Here is an 18,759-nt window from a genome sequence, read left to right on the forward strand (position 1 = left end):
ACAGTAAAGCAGGGTCCTCACCCCTTGCAAGACTCCATTTTAACTCTGAAAGAAGTCTGCCATCTACTGATGCACTGTTTACTACACCCTTCCTCAAGTGCCTTCCTCACACAGCCACTGACAAGGACCGCTCTTAGCTGTGTTTGCTGAAAAGAAAAATAATATTCCATGAATTTACAAGAAACGACAGCACTCTCGAAGCCAGTGAAATGTGTTTTATTTTAAGCCACTGCTAAAACAAGGACGAATTTAGTGCAACCTGGAGTTCATAATCTGAAAACTAAATATACCTAAATTACTAAAATGGCAAAACTTGTCACCATTATACAGTACAAGACCTTCATATTCATTAAGTACAGTTACATTTAGTTATTCAAACTGCTTTTCGTATACAATTGCATCACTAACTGGGCTCTGAATTACTGTAACACTGCACAAATAAGCAGCAGTTCCAGCAAATTATAATACATTTTATTATTAAATACTGTTCAGACATTAGAACAAAGGCCCTCTAAAACTACAACACCAGCTATACAACAGGAATGTACAAAGATGGTACAAAATAAAGTGACTACAGTGGCTGGGCTCTGTACCTGCCTCTTCAGAGCTCAAGTACAGTAAATGCTTGACAGTAGTGGCTCTTGCTGAAAAGTCAAATTTCTTACAATAAAAATCATTCCTGAATCTTGTATTTTTCTTTGCAAATCGACTGTCTAGAATTACAGGGGTTTGCGCTGGTGTTTACTACTCACTGTGTTCCCATCTCCAACAATTTGACTCTCTTCATAGAAAAGGTCCCAGACAAACTTACAATAGAAAATGTAACACTTAAAATCTGATACCATTTTTGAGAGACCTAATTAGTCTCGGAATGTGGGTTTCTGGGTTTTGGTTGGCTTTTTTTAAAAAGCTTACACAATCTTCTAAAAGTCAAGAACAAAGATACTAGAGAAATTGCATTCACTACATCGTCTGAGCTGCCTTTTCACATCCTTGTTTTGACACAGCAAATCCTCTTTAATTTTAGAATATGGGTTTGAGTTTTGTTCTGTTTTTATTTTAAGGCTGTATGCATACTTTGTATTATTTATGCACCCCGTTCTGAATGTTTAAACTAGTTTTAATATGGCCACTGCTAACTTGCTTTACAGAGGGATTGTTTCTCAAAGTGCTTTTTCTACAGAATCTTAAAAAACATCAAAACACTTCCATTTTTTAGAACATGAAATGTATTTATGAAGTGTTTGAGTGATTTCTGAAACAATAACATTTAGGATATATTTTCCTCAACATAAAAATTAAATTACCAGGGTTTCCCATATGGAAAAAAATGCAAGATGAAACAAACTCTACCTTATTATGCTTGTTTATAAAGCAGAGTTGTATGCTTTGAAGGGACCAGAATGTGGCCCTTCATGTTTTTACAGTTTTCTCTTACATTTCTGTATTTGTGGTCAGGAGTTTTAAACAAACTCAGTAAAAGTGTAATTTAAGACTTGCATTAGCAAAGAAGAGCTTTCTCACTAATATGGCAGACAGCACCAGTTAGATACAGTCAGAGTATGGTTTTCAAAGACTATTAAAATTACTCAATTGTAATAATTTTGCCAGGCTAGAGTAATGTTTTTTAACTTCACACAGACAGAGGGAAGTCAAGTAATTCCAAACAAATTTAAAACAATTTGTGTAGAAAACAGGTTTGGGGTTTTTTGGCTTGTTTTCTGTAAAAATGAAGTATTTTATAACAATTTTCTCATGAAAATTTGGAAACTATGCTACTTTCCTCAGAGGATAATAAAACCATTTCTTTCTTAATGTAACACCAATCAATAGTTACACAACATATTTGATCCAGTCTGAAAACAAGATTCCATTTATAAAAATATTTTCCAGTGCAACTCTTGTCCACTTAACATTGTGAATAGTTGTAAGCTTTGTGAATGGCGTGATTTTCTGCCTTTCTCCAAAAAAGTAAATGAAATGAAAAAGCACTTCACCAAGTTTACAAAATCCATCATTTTGAATAAATGAGTTTAAAAGCCTCACTGTAGGCTGTTCCTACAGTATTTTTTGTTGCTTATGTTGTAGGTTTTTTTAAAGGTATGGTTTTATACATTTGCAATACCTTTTATGCCTTCTTCACTGTACAGAAACACGTTACTATACTGTACTGTATCCTCATGCCCTGAAATTCCACTTGGTGAGAAAAATTTAGTCATGAGGCACTGCGTTTAGCATTTTATTTCCTTGACATTTCAATTTTATAGGTAAATTTGTACAAGTAGATCATTGCTGTGTTAAGGGAAAGGTGTTATATATGTCTAAAATAATATTGAAAATCAACCTTAAAAAGAAAAAAAAAAAAAGGGGAAAAGGAATACAGGGAGTTTGGGAGAGGAAGAAAAAATCCAGACAATCTTTGTACAATACTTTAAAAATATTTGCTACTAGAACTATCTTCCAAATATAGGAATTAAATAACTTCCCCTGACATGCTTTGGGCTCTGGAGAAAAAGAACTCCTGATGCCTGGATTATATTACCTATAACAATACAAAAGACCTTGAAGTGGCTTTTGGTCTTTTTGCCACATACATTGACTTTTCAATCAGTGAAATGATATATGAAGTGAGGAAATAAACTGAGCATAACAGAATTTTAATTTAGCGGTAGAAGTTCGCACCAGGAGTTCACAGCGGTGAGATCTCATACACAAACAGATGAACATATCTGTGTGCATTCACATGTCTGAACACATGTGTATGCATATACAAAAACATGAAAAATCTTTGGCTCTGTGAGAAAGGTGAACTTTGTGAGATCCAAGGCAGAAATGCAGATGACAAAAGAGGACTAAAGCCAACCACGCCTCTGCAAAGAGGCCAGTGGAATGCTTTCCTGAAACACAAAGACACTGCAAGAACACTGCTCTTGAGTTTACCAGTGTGACACTTCATAGCAATTCGTGGGGTAGGGGTAACCAGAATTGTACATATGCCATTAAAAATCAGGAATAGATTTGAAGACCATATCTCTCCTTGTCTGGGAACACAAAACTGTGCACCATATCAACAGTATATTTTTCTGTAAAAAGCTATGAAGATTTTTTTCTTCCTCCAAAATCAGCAACGCTCTATGATTATTTGCCAAGTTTTAGGTGGCAACTTGGTAATCATCAGCACACGCCTTTTTCTCTCAAAGGATATATAAAAGAACAAATCCCAAAAAACATTTTCAAACCACAGGATAAGTGAAGGTTCAGATTTCCCTTCACACAGAAAGGCAAATCAGCAGCATTGGTGAGAAACCTGACATTGGTGACAAACCTGACTGCTAAAAATATTCAACTAAAAGTGCCTTTAAAAAAATTCAGCGAAGGTAGTTAACAAAAATGAAAAAGCAATTTGCAAGAAATTTCCCCTTTACATTTTTATTAGCTTTCTTTGCTAAACACTTCTTCTGTGCTCACTGAGTAACAAAATTGTCATTATTCATTAAAAAAAAAAAAATTCATATGTGGCTGCTTTGAAAGGAATTAAAACTATTCAAAATGAGGGCCAAAATCCTCAGATATTTCTATCTTCTGCTTTTAACACATCTGCATGAGAGACTAATGTACAAATTCTTTGACACGGAACTAGTGTCATAGAAGTATTTGCATACAAAAAGCCTCAGTAAAAAATTTAGCAATTTAAATCTGACTGGCAAGCTTCAGGAAACCTTGCTAAAGAATTACATACGAAATTATGCTCAACTTCTCACTCTGCCCTTCTACCAGAAGTTACCAGCTCTACAGGAGTCAACAAATTCATGCATTTGCACCTCAGCAATTTCAGAGCAGACTCTCCCATCTTCACATAAAGTTAAAACTGATAAAGGTGGCTGCTTTATCTGTATTAAGGGGCTGCTTGTGCTTGGGCAGGTTACAATTTTCTTCCTGGCAATGCTGCTCTTGGGCACATAACACCTGGCCAAGATGAATATTTTTTCCACTGTCTGCAGCAAGGTATTCCAGAGCAGATTCTTGCTGAAATCAGTGCTTTTAGTCCTGCTGTGAATATAGCACACATAGGAGTGGGAGAAAGAGCTATCCTGGCACAAGGGGAATCCTGAATATCATGTCTGAGACTGTCTCCTGTGGACTACGATCATAGACAAGGGTTGTTCATAAATATCTCAGTGGTATGAACACAGCAGTAAATACAATTAATGCGTGGGTGGACAACACCGATTATGGACTGAATAAACATACCATGTGCACAGTATCACAAAGCACAGCGCAGCTATTTTGACTTTCACCTCAAAGTCTTTTAATGCTGACTATTACTTAAACATTCACTAGTTGAATTTTACTTTACACATCTGTGTTCTTTCTATCTCCTTTCAGAAGAGGAATGAAGCGAAGAGTGTCATATCTTTGGATTTTTCAGACATTTTCCAGAAGCCAAGCGACCAAAGATTTACTCAGAGCTTGCTCTCCATCAGATGCTGTCTCTATCATTTCACAATATTTCAGCACTGCTTGCAAGAGATCTCCAACTTTCCAATCTCTTTCTCTCAGTCTTCTAGAAAGCTAAAGGGGAAACAGGGGAACACAAAACAAAATATTTTGACTAGGACATCCTGATTAAGTTACAGAAGTTATTCTTGAAACATTAGGTCATAAGAGATCAGTTGTAATGAGTTAATCATTATTCCCACATCTATAAAAACAAAAACTTCCGCAAGAATAAAGCACTTTTCTTTAGGGCAGTCTTCACAAAACTTTCTTCTGGAGGGAGCACCATTTTCAAATTATGTGGTGCCACAGGTATGAGGGCTGTGGTTCATCAAGACTGCAGAAAACAGGAAATTCTGAACACAAGATTAAGACATTTGCCACCCCTCCCATGCCAATAATGCATGTATAAAAAGACAAAACTCTGTCTTAATAAAAGGATGTGGATTTTCTTTTCACAACATATAGTGTGGTTGGGGTGGCACAGACACTACCCTCAATGAAAACAGTTTCTTCAGAGTTGGGAAATTATAACATCTTGGGGAAGAGGAAAAGGTGATGATTAAGTTAAACTACCACTCAGGAGCAGAGATCAGTGTAGCTGAAAACATTTCTTTTCCCCCAGGATCCAAAGAAAAAAATCTTCCATTGCTGATGTGTCAAGCTCAGCTATATGTGTAAGAAAGCCTACCCTAAAGAAAAAATGAATTTGACAGCTTGCCCAGGAGTAAAAAACCTAACAGTTTTTAGCTTAAATAAATAAACAAATACCAACACAAACAAAGTATTCTCTGTAGCTTTCTGGACACCTGTCAATGCTGAATTTTGTAAACACAGTTTAGACACCCTACTTATTCTTTGGAGCTGTAAATTTTTACCCCCTTTTATAGTCCCTACCAAGACATTCCATACATTAAGTTTAAAAAAAGTAATACACAGTGTTCAGGGAAATATTTTTCACAGCTACAAAATTAAAAATTCATATAGTTTCTCCTGTGAGACCTGTCAGATTGCAATATAAAGTTCTAAAAAAAATTAAAAGGGAGACAATTTTTCCCTGCTTCTTTACCTAGCTGATGTTCCAACTGCAACAAGGCAGGTGATAGGACTGACAGAAAGAACATGGGCATAAAAACATGTACCAAACAATTAACTTCTTGAGAAAACCATTAACTTGAATAAGGAAAACATCCTCTCTAATCCTGAGCATAATTTATTCTGAACACTGGAAACTTTTCTCAGTGGAAATTAAGGACATCTTTTCTATACAAGAAGAGACTGAAATCTGCAGTTATTTCTGTGAATCTGAAGCACAGGAAGTAGGAGTTTTGTAGTCTACAGCATGCAATTTTGTAAATGATGTTTGTTGGTTTATAAAAGAATGGTCATTTTTCTTTCCTCTGCCAGAGGGAAGTGTGGCTAATGTCCAAATACCTACTTGAGCAAATAAAACATAAAGCTTCGGTCCAAATAAGTTTTCCACCATGGTAAAACTACAGAACTGGCACCTAAATTTTAATTTTAGATTTAATCTCACTATTTCTTTAGATGACCAATCTGTTTCTTACTGCCAGACAAGTGAAATATTAGACTTTACTCAAAATAGGAATCTTAAAACAGGTAGGTAAGGTATCATTAAAAATGGAATACATATGGTTTTTTAATCCAGGTATTTGCATATCCACATTATCAGGCATCTCACAGAAGTCAAGAACTATCTATTCTAATTTACTGGTTTCTTGTCATCCTCCTAACAAATGTATTTTGTTGCATACATAGGTATTTAACGTCTTTCTGCCTTGCTGAGCATAACAAGTACCCGTAAGTAAGAGCTCAGACCCAGCTGCGGCAGGTAAAACCCTGCCTGACACTCACTAGGAGCACTTCTGCCCTTCTGCAGCCACATCGCATCGGCGCCTCCTTACCCTGCTGCCTCAGCTAACGCAGGCCTTTCCTCCCTTCCAGAACTCACCAACTGCTTATACAGCAAACAGCTGTTTCCGACGAGCTCTAAGCCCGGCGGTGTCCCCAGGAAGCCGCGGCAGCTGCCGAGGGTCCGAGGAGCTGCCCCAAGCCCGCGGCTCGCAGGCAGCAGGAGCGCGGCCGTGGCTTCCTGCTGGGCTGCAGCGCCCTCTGGAGGGGCTCGCTCAGCTCCACAGGAGCCGGGCATGACCACCGCCAAGTTAATTCGGTCTGGGTCGGAGATCATTCCAATTGGGAAGTGGGATGGAATAAGAAACAGGTAATCATTCTCTGCCTCCGGGGAGGGAAACAAAATTTCAATTTATTTTAACATAACTGCATCTGGACAACTAAAAATAATCTGTAAAACTAACTGAAACAATTAACTACTGTAGCATTTTCAGGACTGCATGACTACTGTGTGCCCCAAGGTCTCACCTTCAGGTGTCAACTCAGTATCAATTTATAACTGAAGTGTCAAGTAGAAAAATATTATCATTTTTTAGGAGGGCACACAAAACAGACACTGCTATTTTCCAGAGTGCTCTTCTCGGTATGTCCTCTCATTAAGGTAGCTGGAGTCGTGCTCAGATACTCAGCCAGCTAATAATAACTTTCCTGTGTGGCCTGGAGCATTGGCTCAAATCTCAGCACCACAGCTCTGTAGTCTCTTAACTCAGAGCTGGCCAAAGAATGAGAGACTCATGGAAAAATTTAAAAAAGAGGCACATGCCATCTCTTTCGTGTCCTTCATACTATATTGTCAGATACACGTGTCTTGTACAGACAGAAAATAAATTAACACTTGTGGGTCCTACCACTATTCTACCCGAGTATTTGCAATAAGCATGAGAAGGCAAAAAACTTCATGAGGTCAGAATGTTATCCCTATATCCCTACTTGTTGACAAAACCTTCAAAAACCTCCATAAAATGCTCAGGCAAGCATGTGAGAACAGAAAAAGTGATGTATTTTCTTCTTTGTGTTAAGGCACTTATAAACAAAGTGCCTTAACACAAAGAAGACACATATTAATAAAAGGACTAAAACAAACAATTTCAAATAGCACAGAAATGGAGAAAAGTATTCTCAAACTGCCTTTCAGTTTACAGAAGCACAAAGTCCACTCTGTCAGAACTAACGCACAGCCAAATATATTCTTGAAATAATTCTAAATAAAACATACCAAGCTCCAAAAAAGGAGCATAGGGCATATATTTCTGCATGCCAAAATAACGTTTCCAAATTTTCTGGGTTATTTCAAATAAGAATGCAAAATTTTCTACTCTCAAAATTAAATACACATTCCATACAGTTACATAGGCAGAAAAACACTCCAAAATCACCATTCTCTTTGTGTGTGAGGAAGGCAGGAGCCTCTCTTAGGAGAATGCAGACCAGGTACGATCCAGACTGGCCTCTAGGCGTCTTTCACATTCTTACCACAAGTGTCCAGTAACCAAGCACCATCAGTGCACATCCATCCAGCTCTGGGACTCTGTTTTGTCATACTAACCCTTACCTCCCAGTAACTGTGCTTTCCTCCTGAAATGATGATGTAAGCTTTGGAAAGAGTCAATATTAAATTTGCTGAAGAGTCAATATTAAATTTCAGAACTGACAGCAAGCTTTTTCTTCCTTAATAAACTGGTAAGTACAGTAAGTCGTTTTTGCCAAGATCTTAATTGTTAAAATGCTATTAATGGCATCACATTAACACTTTTTCACTTTATCAGGTCACAGAATACAAATATTTTGTAAATATCATTCCTATGAACCTCATGTTTAGAGACAATGCCTATGTATCTATTTAGTTAGCCTTTCCATAACAAGGTAATGTTAAAGTAATTTCTTGGTTGATTAAAAAATACAGGTTTAATGTAAGAAAATCCAGATTATCACATGTAGTTTGGTGTGCAGCCATGAAAGAATAGGTTTTATGATTTTATTGGAATAATTAGTTTCTCTCATGTCTTTCTGATAGAAATACTCAGGACAGTATTCATACCAAAATACTGAGCTTTTCCAAAGATACACAAATTGCTAAAGCCCAGTTCTTTGAAAGTTTGACTAATAAAATTAAAGGTACCTAAGAATAAAACAATTTTATTGAGAGTTGTTTTTAGTAGTTCTGGTTTTAGTAGCTTACAGAATGAAGACATAATATTTACTTCAAAACTAAACTTCTTTCTCACACGAAAATGCATCTTTGCTATGAAAAAAACCCAACAAAATATAAACAAACAAAAAAACCCCACAAACCAAAACAACCCTAAGCAGAACACATTAAGTTAGAAAACAATTTGCATGACCAAGTTCTTGTAAAGATTCAATTTATAAACAATTAAATACTAAGTAAAAAATGCTTGAAAAAATATAATTTCTGTTTTACCAAACAGAAATTATGTAATTGCATCCTTTTTGGCATAAAACACTTGTAAGTGCAGAAGTGAAACAATCAGCTTTGATGAATACTGGCTTATGTATGGTATATACACAGGCGAAACACGCTGTTCCACTCTGACCTCTTAAGATTTAAATAATGATTCTTTTCAGCAGCGAACAGCAAATGAAGTAACGGGTATATCACAGCAAATGGAAGTCAAGGAAATCCTTCCCCTTTCCCACCACCCATCAAGCCCGAGTACTTACAAAGACGAATTCCCTTGCAGCAGCGTCACGAAAGTGAAGATCAGACACCTCTGTTTCAGAGGCTGCCAGCCACTGGAGTGCTGCTCTGAGCTGTGGGTCCACTAGATTTGGTTCCAGGTCAATATTCATTATTGATAAAGTCTTTCGAACTTGCTCCAAACCTAACATTAAACATAAAATAAGCAAATCTATAGCTTCAAATTGTTTCCAAAAATCTCTGTAGTTCACTGTTTATAGTCTATTAAAAAACCCCCAATTTAGTATACACAATATGAAAGGAAAAAATTAGGTTGGTCTCAAGTGTTTCAGAACTTTCTCACTAGGAAGTACTGCTTATCCCATTTACAATTGTAGCAAACATAGCTACATATTAAAAGATACTTAAACTATAATGTATATTCCAAATGACAAGAAATTTAGCACAGACTTTCACTGCTGTTCATTGAACAGCAATGGCTCTCACATGGTCCATCAGCTTCTTCCACTTCCAGCTGCTATTTTTTGCTATGCCTTCATCTAACTCATTTTAAGAAGTGTGCATTTCTGAATTCTTTCCTGCACTGATTGGACTGCCTCTTGAACTTTTCCAAAATATACCGCTGGTTTTACTGAGGCATATCCAATTTTTCAACATTTCTTTTAGAGCATAAGTTCCAAAAATTTGTACAGCATCAGAAGAGTAGTTGTGTTAATGACACTTAGGAAATACAGTATTGTCAACTTCTGTTCCCAAGCGAGTTTCTGTATCCAGCTACCTGAGATACAGATACCAGAGATCCTTTGCCACACTACCAGAAACAACTAGGCACGTATGTAGCGCTCTCCAAGCTGGAGTCACTGCTTCCAGACTACTGAACTTGAATCTAGAAATATGCAATATATTAGCAACAAAAACATTTATTCATGTTGAGTTTAGCTCAATCTCAATACTCTTCCAACTAAGGTTATGAAAATTGAGGTACACAAGGTACTCATTCCCAAGTGGCAAAGTCAAGGAAGTTGAAACAGATTCCCCAGAAGTAAAAGCAAGAGAAAATTAACTAGCAAAACTGTAAAACAAAACAGTGCTTTCAGTGGATAACAGAATATTTGTCTAGGAGCCCCAAAATTTAACTTCTTTATAGGACAAAGAACAATTTTTAAAAAAATTATGACAGTGTGTGGAAAGCATTGTGGTAACATTGCTGGGAAATTCTGGTACATTTTTTAGTATTATAAAATAGATGCACATTTGATAATAAGGCTTTGATTCAAATTCTTTGGTGACCAAGGCACAGTCGGCTTAGAAAAAGCCAGACATTTCCAGGTATGACATGAACAGAACTTCCAAATGTACAAGACCAGGTACAAAGTGTCCTACCTAGCATATTGTTTAAAGAGTCCTACAATTACACAACAGAAAGAGCTTTTTCATAACAATAGTGAGAAGGTGAGGAACTTACACTGGAAAAATTTCACTAGAAAATCTTTAATACAGTATAAAGTAGTCTGTTGCACTACAGACAGTATGTGACACCTAAACCACGTAAAGAAAAAATCCCATCACTGTCCTAATTGAGCAATTTGAGTATCTGAGATGCCAGAACTGATGAAACCTACAGAGTAGAAAATATTTTAATTACAATTATTCTGAGGAAAAAGTACTCATTAGTATAGCTTTATTTTCTTATATCCTTAATCACATCTGATTTAATACAATTAAGAGATGTTGGTCACTTATACACATTTTCCAGGAGCTTAAAAGGAGAGAAAAAATCTCCAAACCAACCAAAAACCCACACATCTTTCTGCTTACACTCAGACTACTTGAAGATGTGCAACAAGGCAGAATATCCTCTGTAAGGAAGTAGCAGAGGTTCCTGGAAATGCTTACTTTATCTTCAGAAAATACCCAACACAAAGAGCTCTGTTACAACTTGTTCTAACATCAGCTCATCTTAAAACCATCTTCACACAGTCTGTATTCAGGCTGTTTTCATTTCAGTTGACAAACTTTGGCATATCAATCACACTGGAACCAGAGCACAGACATCTTCTAACAAACCACAAAGTTGTAATAAGATTCTGGATAGACCTTATGTTATACTTCACTAAGAAGAAAGAGAAAATAGCAAATGCATCAAATCCAAGATTTTATTGTTTTTCCTGACTCTCTCCCAAGATTAATGTGCCCAGTTTGAGTAACTTCTTCAGCATTTTGAACACAGCCACGCAGATGGATTGCCATGGATCCTCAACAAATATTTTTTTAAAAAGTTAAGCTCTGCATATAAATTCACACTTTCAACAAGCTGATCAAAAAGTTCCCTACCTTATGTTATTAAATTCATGTAAGCATCAGTAAGTAACTAGCACTTCCCAAAGGCTGCAGATTTCAGTGTATTAAGAGGATAATGTAGGGCATTAATTGAACATTCTGACGCTTGACTGAAATTCATTATGATGAATAAGGATAATAGAATTGTCACCTTGTTTTGCAGACTACAAAGGCAAAGTATTAACAAAAAATTAATGTACAGTGCACAGGACAAGAACAGTAGTATATGCCAGAACTCACATTACCTTCTACAGCATCCTTGGAATCTTCATCTTTATCTTCTGTTACATCACTGTATTTTAATTAAGAAAACAAAAATATCAATACAATCCAATATATGCAATAAATGTAGTAAATTCTAAGACTGTAATGAAGGTTAAACAACAAGAAAATCATAAAAGAACTAAGCAGGAATCACGAAAAGCAGCTTTGCTTCTCACACCATTTCATGTTGTATCAGACTTATCATCAACATCACAAGATTTTCTCTTAGGAAGAGAGAAGAGAGAAATGAGAAAGGTGTTAAAGGTGCTACTTATTGATTTTAATAGTTTTGCTTCATATGTGAAAAGGTTCAGCCACCTTATATCACAGATATGAATAGCTATAGGTAAGCCTAAGTGGTCTATTAAAACCAATTACTATGCAATTCTGAAAGTTTACACAAGCTAAAGGGAAAAAAAACCCCAGAAATCCTGTAGGAAGCAAGCTCTAGTCTGCATGAAAAAAAAGTAAATCTAAAGACTTATAAAACTGCAGGCAAAAACATGCAAAAAAGGGACCCTTTTGCAAGCAAAATATATTAATCAGTTTTAGCACAGAAAAATTTAATCATTCAGGGTGGATTAATTAATGAAAAAATCATATTGTGATTAAGTGAGAAGAGTGCGAATAATGTATCAGCATAAAAAATGTACTGTATTTTTATTCTCAAAAATTATGATTTCATGCATTAATTATGAGGAACCCATCTGGTTTATATTTCTCAACTCAACCAACCTGTCTGATGTTGGAAAGGATAAATTCTCCTCATACATATCCCCTTCTAAACCAAGACTGCTCCAGCTACTGCTGTTACCATTACTGCCAGGAGAAGAAGAGAAGACAGCTGAACTAGAAAAGAACAATAGCTCAAACTAGAACCTTCATTTTCCTTACAACTTTTTTGTCAAGACATTTAACACAAGAGCACTGAAACTTTCTAGGTTTATTGGAACAAACATGACTCTCAGTGCTATCCAGAGCAGCAATGTGCACAATAATGCAAAACTAGCAGGTTGCAGTACATTGGTCAAAGTATTAATTTGTACTCATTTGTACTCGGGTCTAAGCACATCGCTTGTTATTTCTAAAAGCTAACAATTTCAAAAGGATTACTCAGAAGAAAATAGATTACATCTGTATTATTTGCTTAAGGAGCAGCTAACAGTTAATAAAATTATGCATTGTGAAGACAATTTCACATAAAAAATCCTTCCATCTCACTCCAAAAACCCAGTAACAATCTCCAACAGCCTGATGAGAAGAAATTCCTAGAGTAAAGAATTTTTAAAAAAATTCTAATACTGTTCTGCAAGTTGATCTTTAAAAAAAAAAGAGGATTTTAAATCTATGAAAATAATACTGAAGAGATTACTTCACTCACAGTTCACAAAAATACTGAATTTATTCTATGACTACATTCAACCCAATGCAAAGAACTGAAAAAACTGAGCATGTTCTTACACCCGCTAAATTCAGTCATTATAAATAGCACAGTTTGTTAAGCCTGTCAATATGTACAACACTGAGCAACTCATATGATTAAATCACATTCCCCAACTTCATACCACCCCCAGAGCATGTCTGGAAGCCTTCCAAGAACTGGACTTCCAAATATCCACCATTTTTCAAGAAAGCAGACTGCCTATTAGAATGGCATGAGAAGGCACAGAGTAACTGCAGAGAAGAACTGCTGCAGGAAGATGCTTTCTCCTAAGTTTTATGTGACTGTTGAAGCTCATTTCCACTCATGGCAAACAGCAGAATGGGGGAAGAAAACATTTCAAGAGACAGACACTGATCTCTTTCGAGTGTTTGCCAGTAACATTATCACCTATCAGTGTCCCTTGCTCTCCAGCATGAATGCTTGGATCCCAATTTCAAAGCAGTGAACAGCAGGTTAGCAAGTCTACAATATAAACACACTCAAACAACACGAAAAAAGTTTAAGAAGTTGCAAGTGCCTTATTCAGTACATTGTTGCTTATTTAGGCTACATGTCCAAAGAAAATTCAGAGCTCTCTTTTTAACAAGAAAAAAGAAAATTAAAGAGCAGAAGCTTTTGAAGAAACCAATTTGCAGAGAATGCAAACCTGATCTAAAAAACTGAGAGAGAACTAAAAAACTGTGTGAGACTATCACACTTTATATGAAATATTAAATTTGGCTTTAAATCATTAAATTACAGGTATAAAAAAATTTAATATAGCCTATTGGTACCAATACTTTACACTCACAGTGCCTCTTTCACTGGAAGTTACAAATGCAAAACAAAAATAGAAGTAAAAGCTGCACTGGTCCGCAGACTAAAGGATAAAGAATTTGTAATCTAACAGAGTAACCTCTGCACACTACTGTTCGTTCTGATTAGGTAAGAGACAATGCACTTTACAGAGGTCAATCTTGGTCTGAAATAATCATATATATTGAGCCATATGATTACAGTGAGGTATGAGGAAGGGATGAGACCTTTTCCTAATTAACAGACAAACTAGCAGTCTTTATTTTAAATAAACTCCTGTAACCACAAAACAGGCAATAAACAGACAAAGGCATTATAATGCCTCTGTAATGGCTCATGCAGCTCTTCAACAAGAGCCAGCAGAAGAATAACAAGAAAAGCAAGAGGCTTCTGCTCTGAGTTATAACCCAGCCTGGATGCTGGATGAAAAGCCTATGTCTATGCCTATGTTTATACCTACAAATCAACTAGAGAAAAAGCTTAAGAACTTTCTAATTCTAAATTTAAGTCACCAGATTTAGGCATGAAAAGCAGAAGACACAAGCACTTCTCTGCATAACTAACTAGCAAGTTCTCTAAATACTTTTCATCTTAATGGAGCTGCCCACAGCATGCAGTGAATTACTTTCTTGTTTTGCTTTGCTTGTGCATGGTTTTTGCTTTACCTGTTAAACTGTCTTTATCTCAACCCATGAGTGTTCTCACTTACACTCTTCCAACTCTTGCCCCCATCCCACCTTGGCAGGAGTGACTGACTGGCTGGGTGGGGCTTAGTTGTCAGCTGGGGTTAAACCACAACAGGGTATTACTACTGAATCTGGTCTTGTTACAGATCTCCCCCGGCTATCTTTTTTTACACAAGACAAAGACCCCAGATTCTTTCTTCCACCTGATAAACCTCAGCAACACAGACAAACACACATGCTGCTACCAAGCCACAATTAGTTTTGTAAAACCAGGTCATCAATTTGCACATGCCTATTTCCTCCATCAACACCTTACTATCCAAATGATGCCTCCCCTTCTATGACTAACATGTTAACGCAGGTCATTCCTCCTCTAATGTGACACAGATTTTCTTCCAAGTTATAAAAATTACCTTCTTTTCATTTACATCTGTTTTGGGAATGATAAACAAATCACAAATACAACACAGGCACCACTGATCCAGAATCTTTTTTATACTTTTTCCCTTTAATCAACTAATCTATATTTTATTGTGTAACTGCCAATATAGTGAATATTCTCCCTTATACTCAGATTTTCATAATCATTTTCACTTGTTCAAGAAATGTTGTTTTACTAAAATAACTCTGAGTTATTGCATTTTTTCACAAAGTTATTAAGGTGTATGAATGATAAATTGTAGTAGTGGTTGAACTATTTAGTTAAGCAAAACATGAAAAATACTGCAGACATTTAACTGAGTAGTTTCACATTGGTACCAAATAACCTATTTAGATATTACTTAAACAAGCATGTCTCTCATACTTTCTTTAATCTCAGCAATGCTGGAAGTACTAACTAAAGAAAAAAATCTTTCTCCCATTTCTGCTATTCTTCAACAGAAATGCTGAACGTTTTTATACCAATCACAAAAAACTAAGTTTATTCGTTCCTCATACATTCCTTCTATAGAAGCTGGGGCCACAGCTCTCAATATAATTCTCCCTGGAAACAGGCAGAGACATTGCAAATTTTAGAGCTGCCATTCTAATCTTTGTTAGTTATCAATCAGCCAGGAACAGTACAGTGAGAAGCTCTGTAGAAAAAGTTACTACCCTGAACAGGTAAGTTCCAGTATTACACACCTGCAAATCTATGGTTGGCAGTATATAAATACTTCACCAATGTCAATTAGAGTAGCTTATAAATTCCAGTCCCAAAAAGGACAAAAATAGCTGTAAAAGCTCATCATGTAAATTAAGCTATTACTTTTTTTTCAAAAAGAAATGAATTTATAGAAAACATTTTCTCAAGGATTAAGTTTTAATATTTTAGAGCATAACTTATAAACTATATTCTCAAGCTGTATTTGACACAGGGTGGTTGTTTTTAAAATGCTTACATCTTTTGCTAATACTTAAATTTTGTATGTACAGTTTTACTTGATGTGATTCCCTGGCATCAATGACAATGCACTCTCCATATATTTTACAGAGTATGAACATTCATGGCCAACAACATTTTGTAAGAAAACAAAATCATGATATTAAAGCCATTTTTAATAAAAAAGTCTGTGTGTTGAAGACAAAAATAATCTATTCACCCCCAAACCCCAGGAGAAATATCACTTGATGACAAGTTATTTGATGTCAAGGTAACTGTTTAACTATACTAACATCTTTATAATTACCTGTCACTTAGGTGAAGAAAACTGCTGCTCTCATCAGGATGTTCATCTTCAAAACTTAGATTGGACCAACTCCCAGTGCTATCATCACCAATACTAAGACTCATCTGCTGGCTAACAACAGATTCAACAGAGTGAAATCCTTCTCTTCCAACAGAGCTAAACAAAAATTTAAGACAAAAACATCACTGCATTTCATGCTGATCTGTGTTTAATTCATTCACAGCAATTTAACCCCATTCCAAAGACATTAAATTCCATTGGAAAAAAAAGGCGGGGAATCCCTTAATTTGTGCCCTTTTCTAAACACAAGAAATAGTGCAAACAAATTAATCTGAAGCATCAACAGCCTTACATCAGGGATTGCTATTTGGAATTCTTTCATCCGAAATCAAAGAGAGCGGTACAAAGAATTCTCTCATTTGGAATATTATTTGCTATGAAGCACAGAAGGCACTGTAGCCTTGCAGACTGTGTATCAAGGTACACCTGTCAAGCAGAAGACTTACCATTTCTGAACTTTTTCATCTTAGAACAGTTTAGCTATTTTCCCTGGCCTGCCTTCAGTACAAGCACTTAAGTGGTCTGCTACTGAGGGCAAGGTGCTTAAGTATAAACTGGTGACTAAAATATTAGGATTCCATTTTTTAGAAAGTTTTCTGCAAAAAAAGATTTGTTTTTCTCCTTCAAGAAAGTGTAGCAATGCATGACTTGTACAGAAATTTTACCCTCAGGAAGTTTAACTTTTTTATCCAAAAACTAATCAAGCAACCATACCCCATAGAAGTTAATCTTTAGAAGACACTTTAAAAAATTCATTTAAAGACGTTTGAATTCCTTATTAAAGAAAACAAACAAACAAAAAAACCAAACCAAAAAACCCTTACAAAATCAGAATATGCAGTTATGAACTAACTTTCATGTGCACACTATGACACTGTGATTATCTATATATATGTATATATGAAGCAGTAGGAAGTTCAAGAAAAATGATCAGCCTACTCCCACATAGCAAGCAGCCACAGTAACATTCACTATTTAAAAAAGCAACCTTACCCACATCATTCCTAACACTTTGCTCCAGTGAGCACGAATTTGCACAAATATCTTCCTGAACTGGAACCCATCAGGGTAATAAAAAAGGTCATTTTTCTCATTTTTATTTACAGTTATACCAGCACCAGTTGTCTACATCACACAAGGCAGTTTCTCAAGGATCATATGCATTACATACCACACGCTAATGACAACAGAAGAAACATTTATAAATTCTGTCACAGCAAAATTCCAACAATGCTTCCTTGCCACAAATTTAATAACAAACAGTATCTCTTTGAACACTGCATTTTGTTGTTGGCATATTCTAATTAGAATTTTTATATAAAAGTGCCATCTTTGATACCATAGGTACAGAAAAACATCACCACATGACTTTCTTCTTTTGTCACACATCAAGTAAAGACTCAACCCTGTTGTGCAAAGACCAACAATATACTAAAGAGAATTTTTATGCTCTTAGTATGCATGTGTTTCATATCAAACCTTGAAAAATTTAGTTCAGTCCCACTGTGGCCTTTAGCCACTGAACATATAAAAATCTTTAAATTTAATTTTTTAAATTTAAATAAAAGATTTTATTTATTTTTCATCATTATGCCCCTCTAAACACCAGAGAAAGAAACCAGTGTGAGGAATTCCCCTCAAAAAAAAAAAAAAAAAAAAAAAGGGTACGGATTGCTCTTGGACCTGAAAAGATTTCACTCTGCTCACAGCACAATCTGTTTTAGGAAACAGTTGTTTGCCACAGATTTACTGTGGCAAATATTTCCTATTTATAGACCTAATAAAGGAAACAGTATGTTACTCTTTGCTAAATACACAAGAATTTCAAAGTAAATTCCTTCGTTATTGTACTACTATTTTATAAGCTAAAGTGTAGTTTAGTAGGTTGCTTTTTCTTAAAGTACCAGATTATTTTTCTTTTTTTTTTTTTTCTAGTAGTAAAGACACTATCACAACACAGCCACAATAAAAATGAAGTCTTATATTATAAAACAATGGCTCATTTGACCAGCATCAGATGTTGAAGAGGAAGTATGAACTAACCAGGAACTAACCAGGAACTAACCTGGATTCTGTCATGGCTCATAGATCAACAAAACCTGTAAGGACTAGTACTGCACAACTTAGGTACTACTTTGAAGTTGAAACACAAAGTTCCACTTATTAGTCACCTCCTGGAACATATGTGCTGACATACATAGTATCCTTGGTTTCAAGCTCATATAGGTGGAAAAAAGCTTTTTCTCCCTCGTTCTGAGTCATTTAAATATAACCAGAACAACAAAAAGAAAACATTCAAAACATAAAGTGCATCTTTCTAAGAAAATATATCTTAAAATTCCTTCTGAGCATATATTTGTATTAACAATCCTTTTTCTGGTACAAAATGCAACAATAAGAGAAAATTATTAT

The 18,759-nt window shown here is 35.7% G+C and overlaps 1 protein-coding gene across 4 annotated transcripts in view; it reads right to left on the minus strand.

The window, feature by feature from the left end:
- Window positions 1-200: 200 nt before the first annotated feature.
- Window positions 201-18,759, minus strand: part of AKAP11 (A-kinase anchoring protein 11) — a 44,450-nt gene continuing 25,891 nt past the window's right edge. For 2 of the 4 annotated variants that reach the window (XM_041466942.1, XM_041466943.1), the window contains exons 8-12: window positions 16,288-16,443; window positions 12,428-12,541; window positions 11,674-11,720; window positions 9,112-9,272; window positions 201-4,572 (exon numbers count right to left, since the gene is read on the minus strand). In XM_041466942.1, the coding sequence (XP_041322876.1) occupies window positions 4,426-4,572; window positions 9,112-9,272; window positions 11,674-11,720; window positions 12,428-12,541; window positions 16,288-16,443 (625 nt within the window). In that variant the 3' untranslated portion in view covers window positions 201-4,425. The remainder of the gene's footprint in view (window positions 4,573-9,111; window positions 9,273-11,673; window positions 11,721-12,427; window positions 12,542-16,287; window positions 16,444-18,759) is intronic. The other 2 variants (XM_041466944.1, XM_041466945.1) reach the window with 2 other exon arrangements.

The sequence above is a fragment of the Pyrgilauda ruficollis genome, unplaced genomic scaffold, assembly GCF_017590135.1.
Source record: "Pyrgilauda ruficollis isolate IOZ18807 unplaced genomic scaffold, ASM1759013v1 scaffold20, whole genome shotgun sequence".
Classification (NCBI taxonomy): Eukaryota; Metazoa; Chordata; class Aves; order Passeriformes; family Passeridae; genus Pyrgilauda; species Pyrgilauda ruficollis.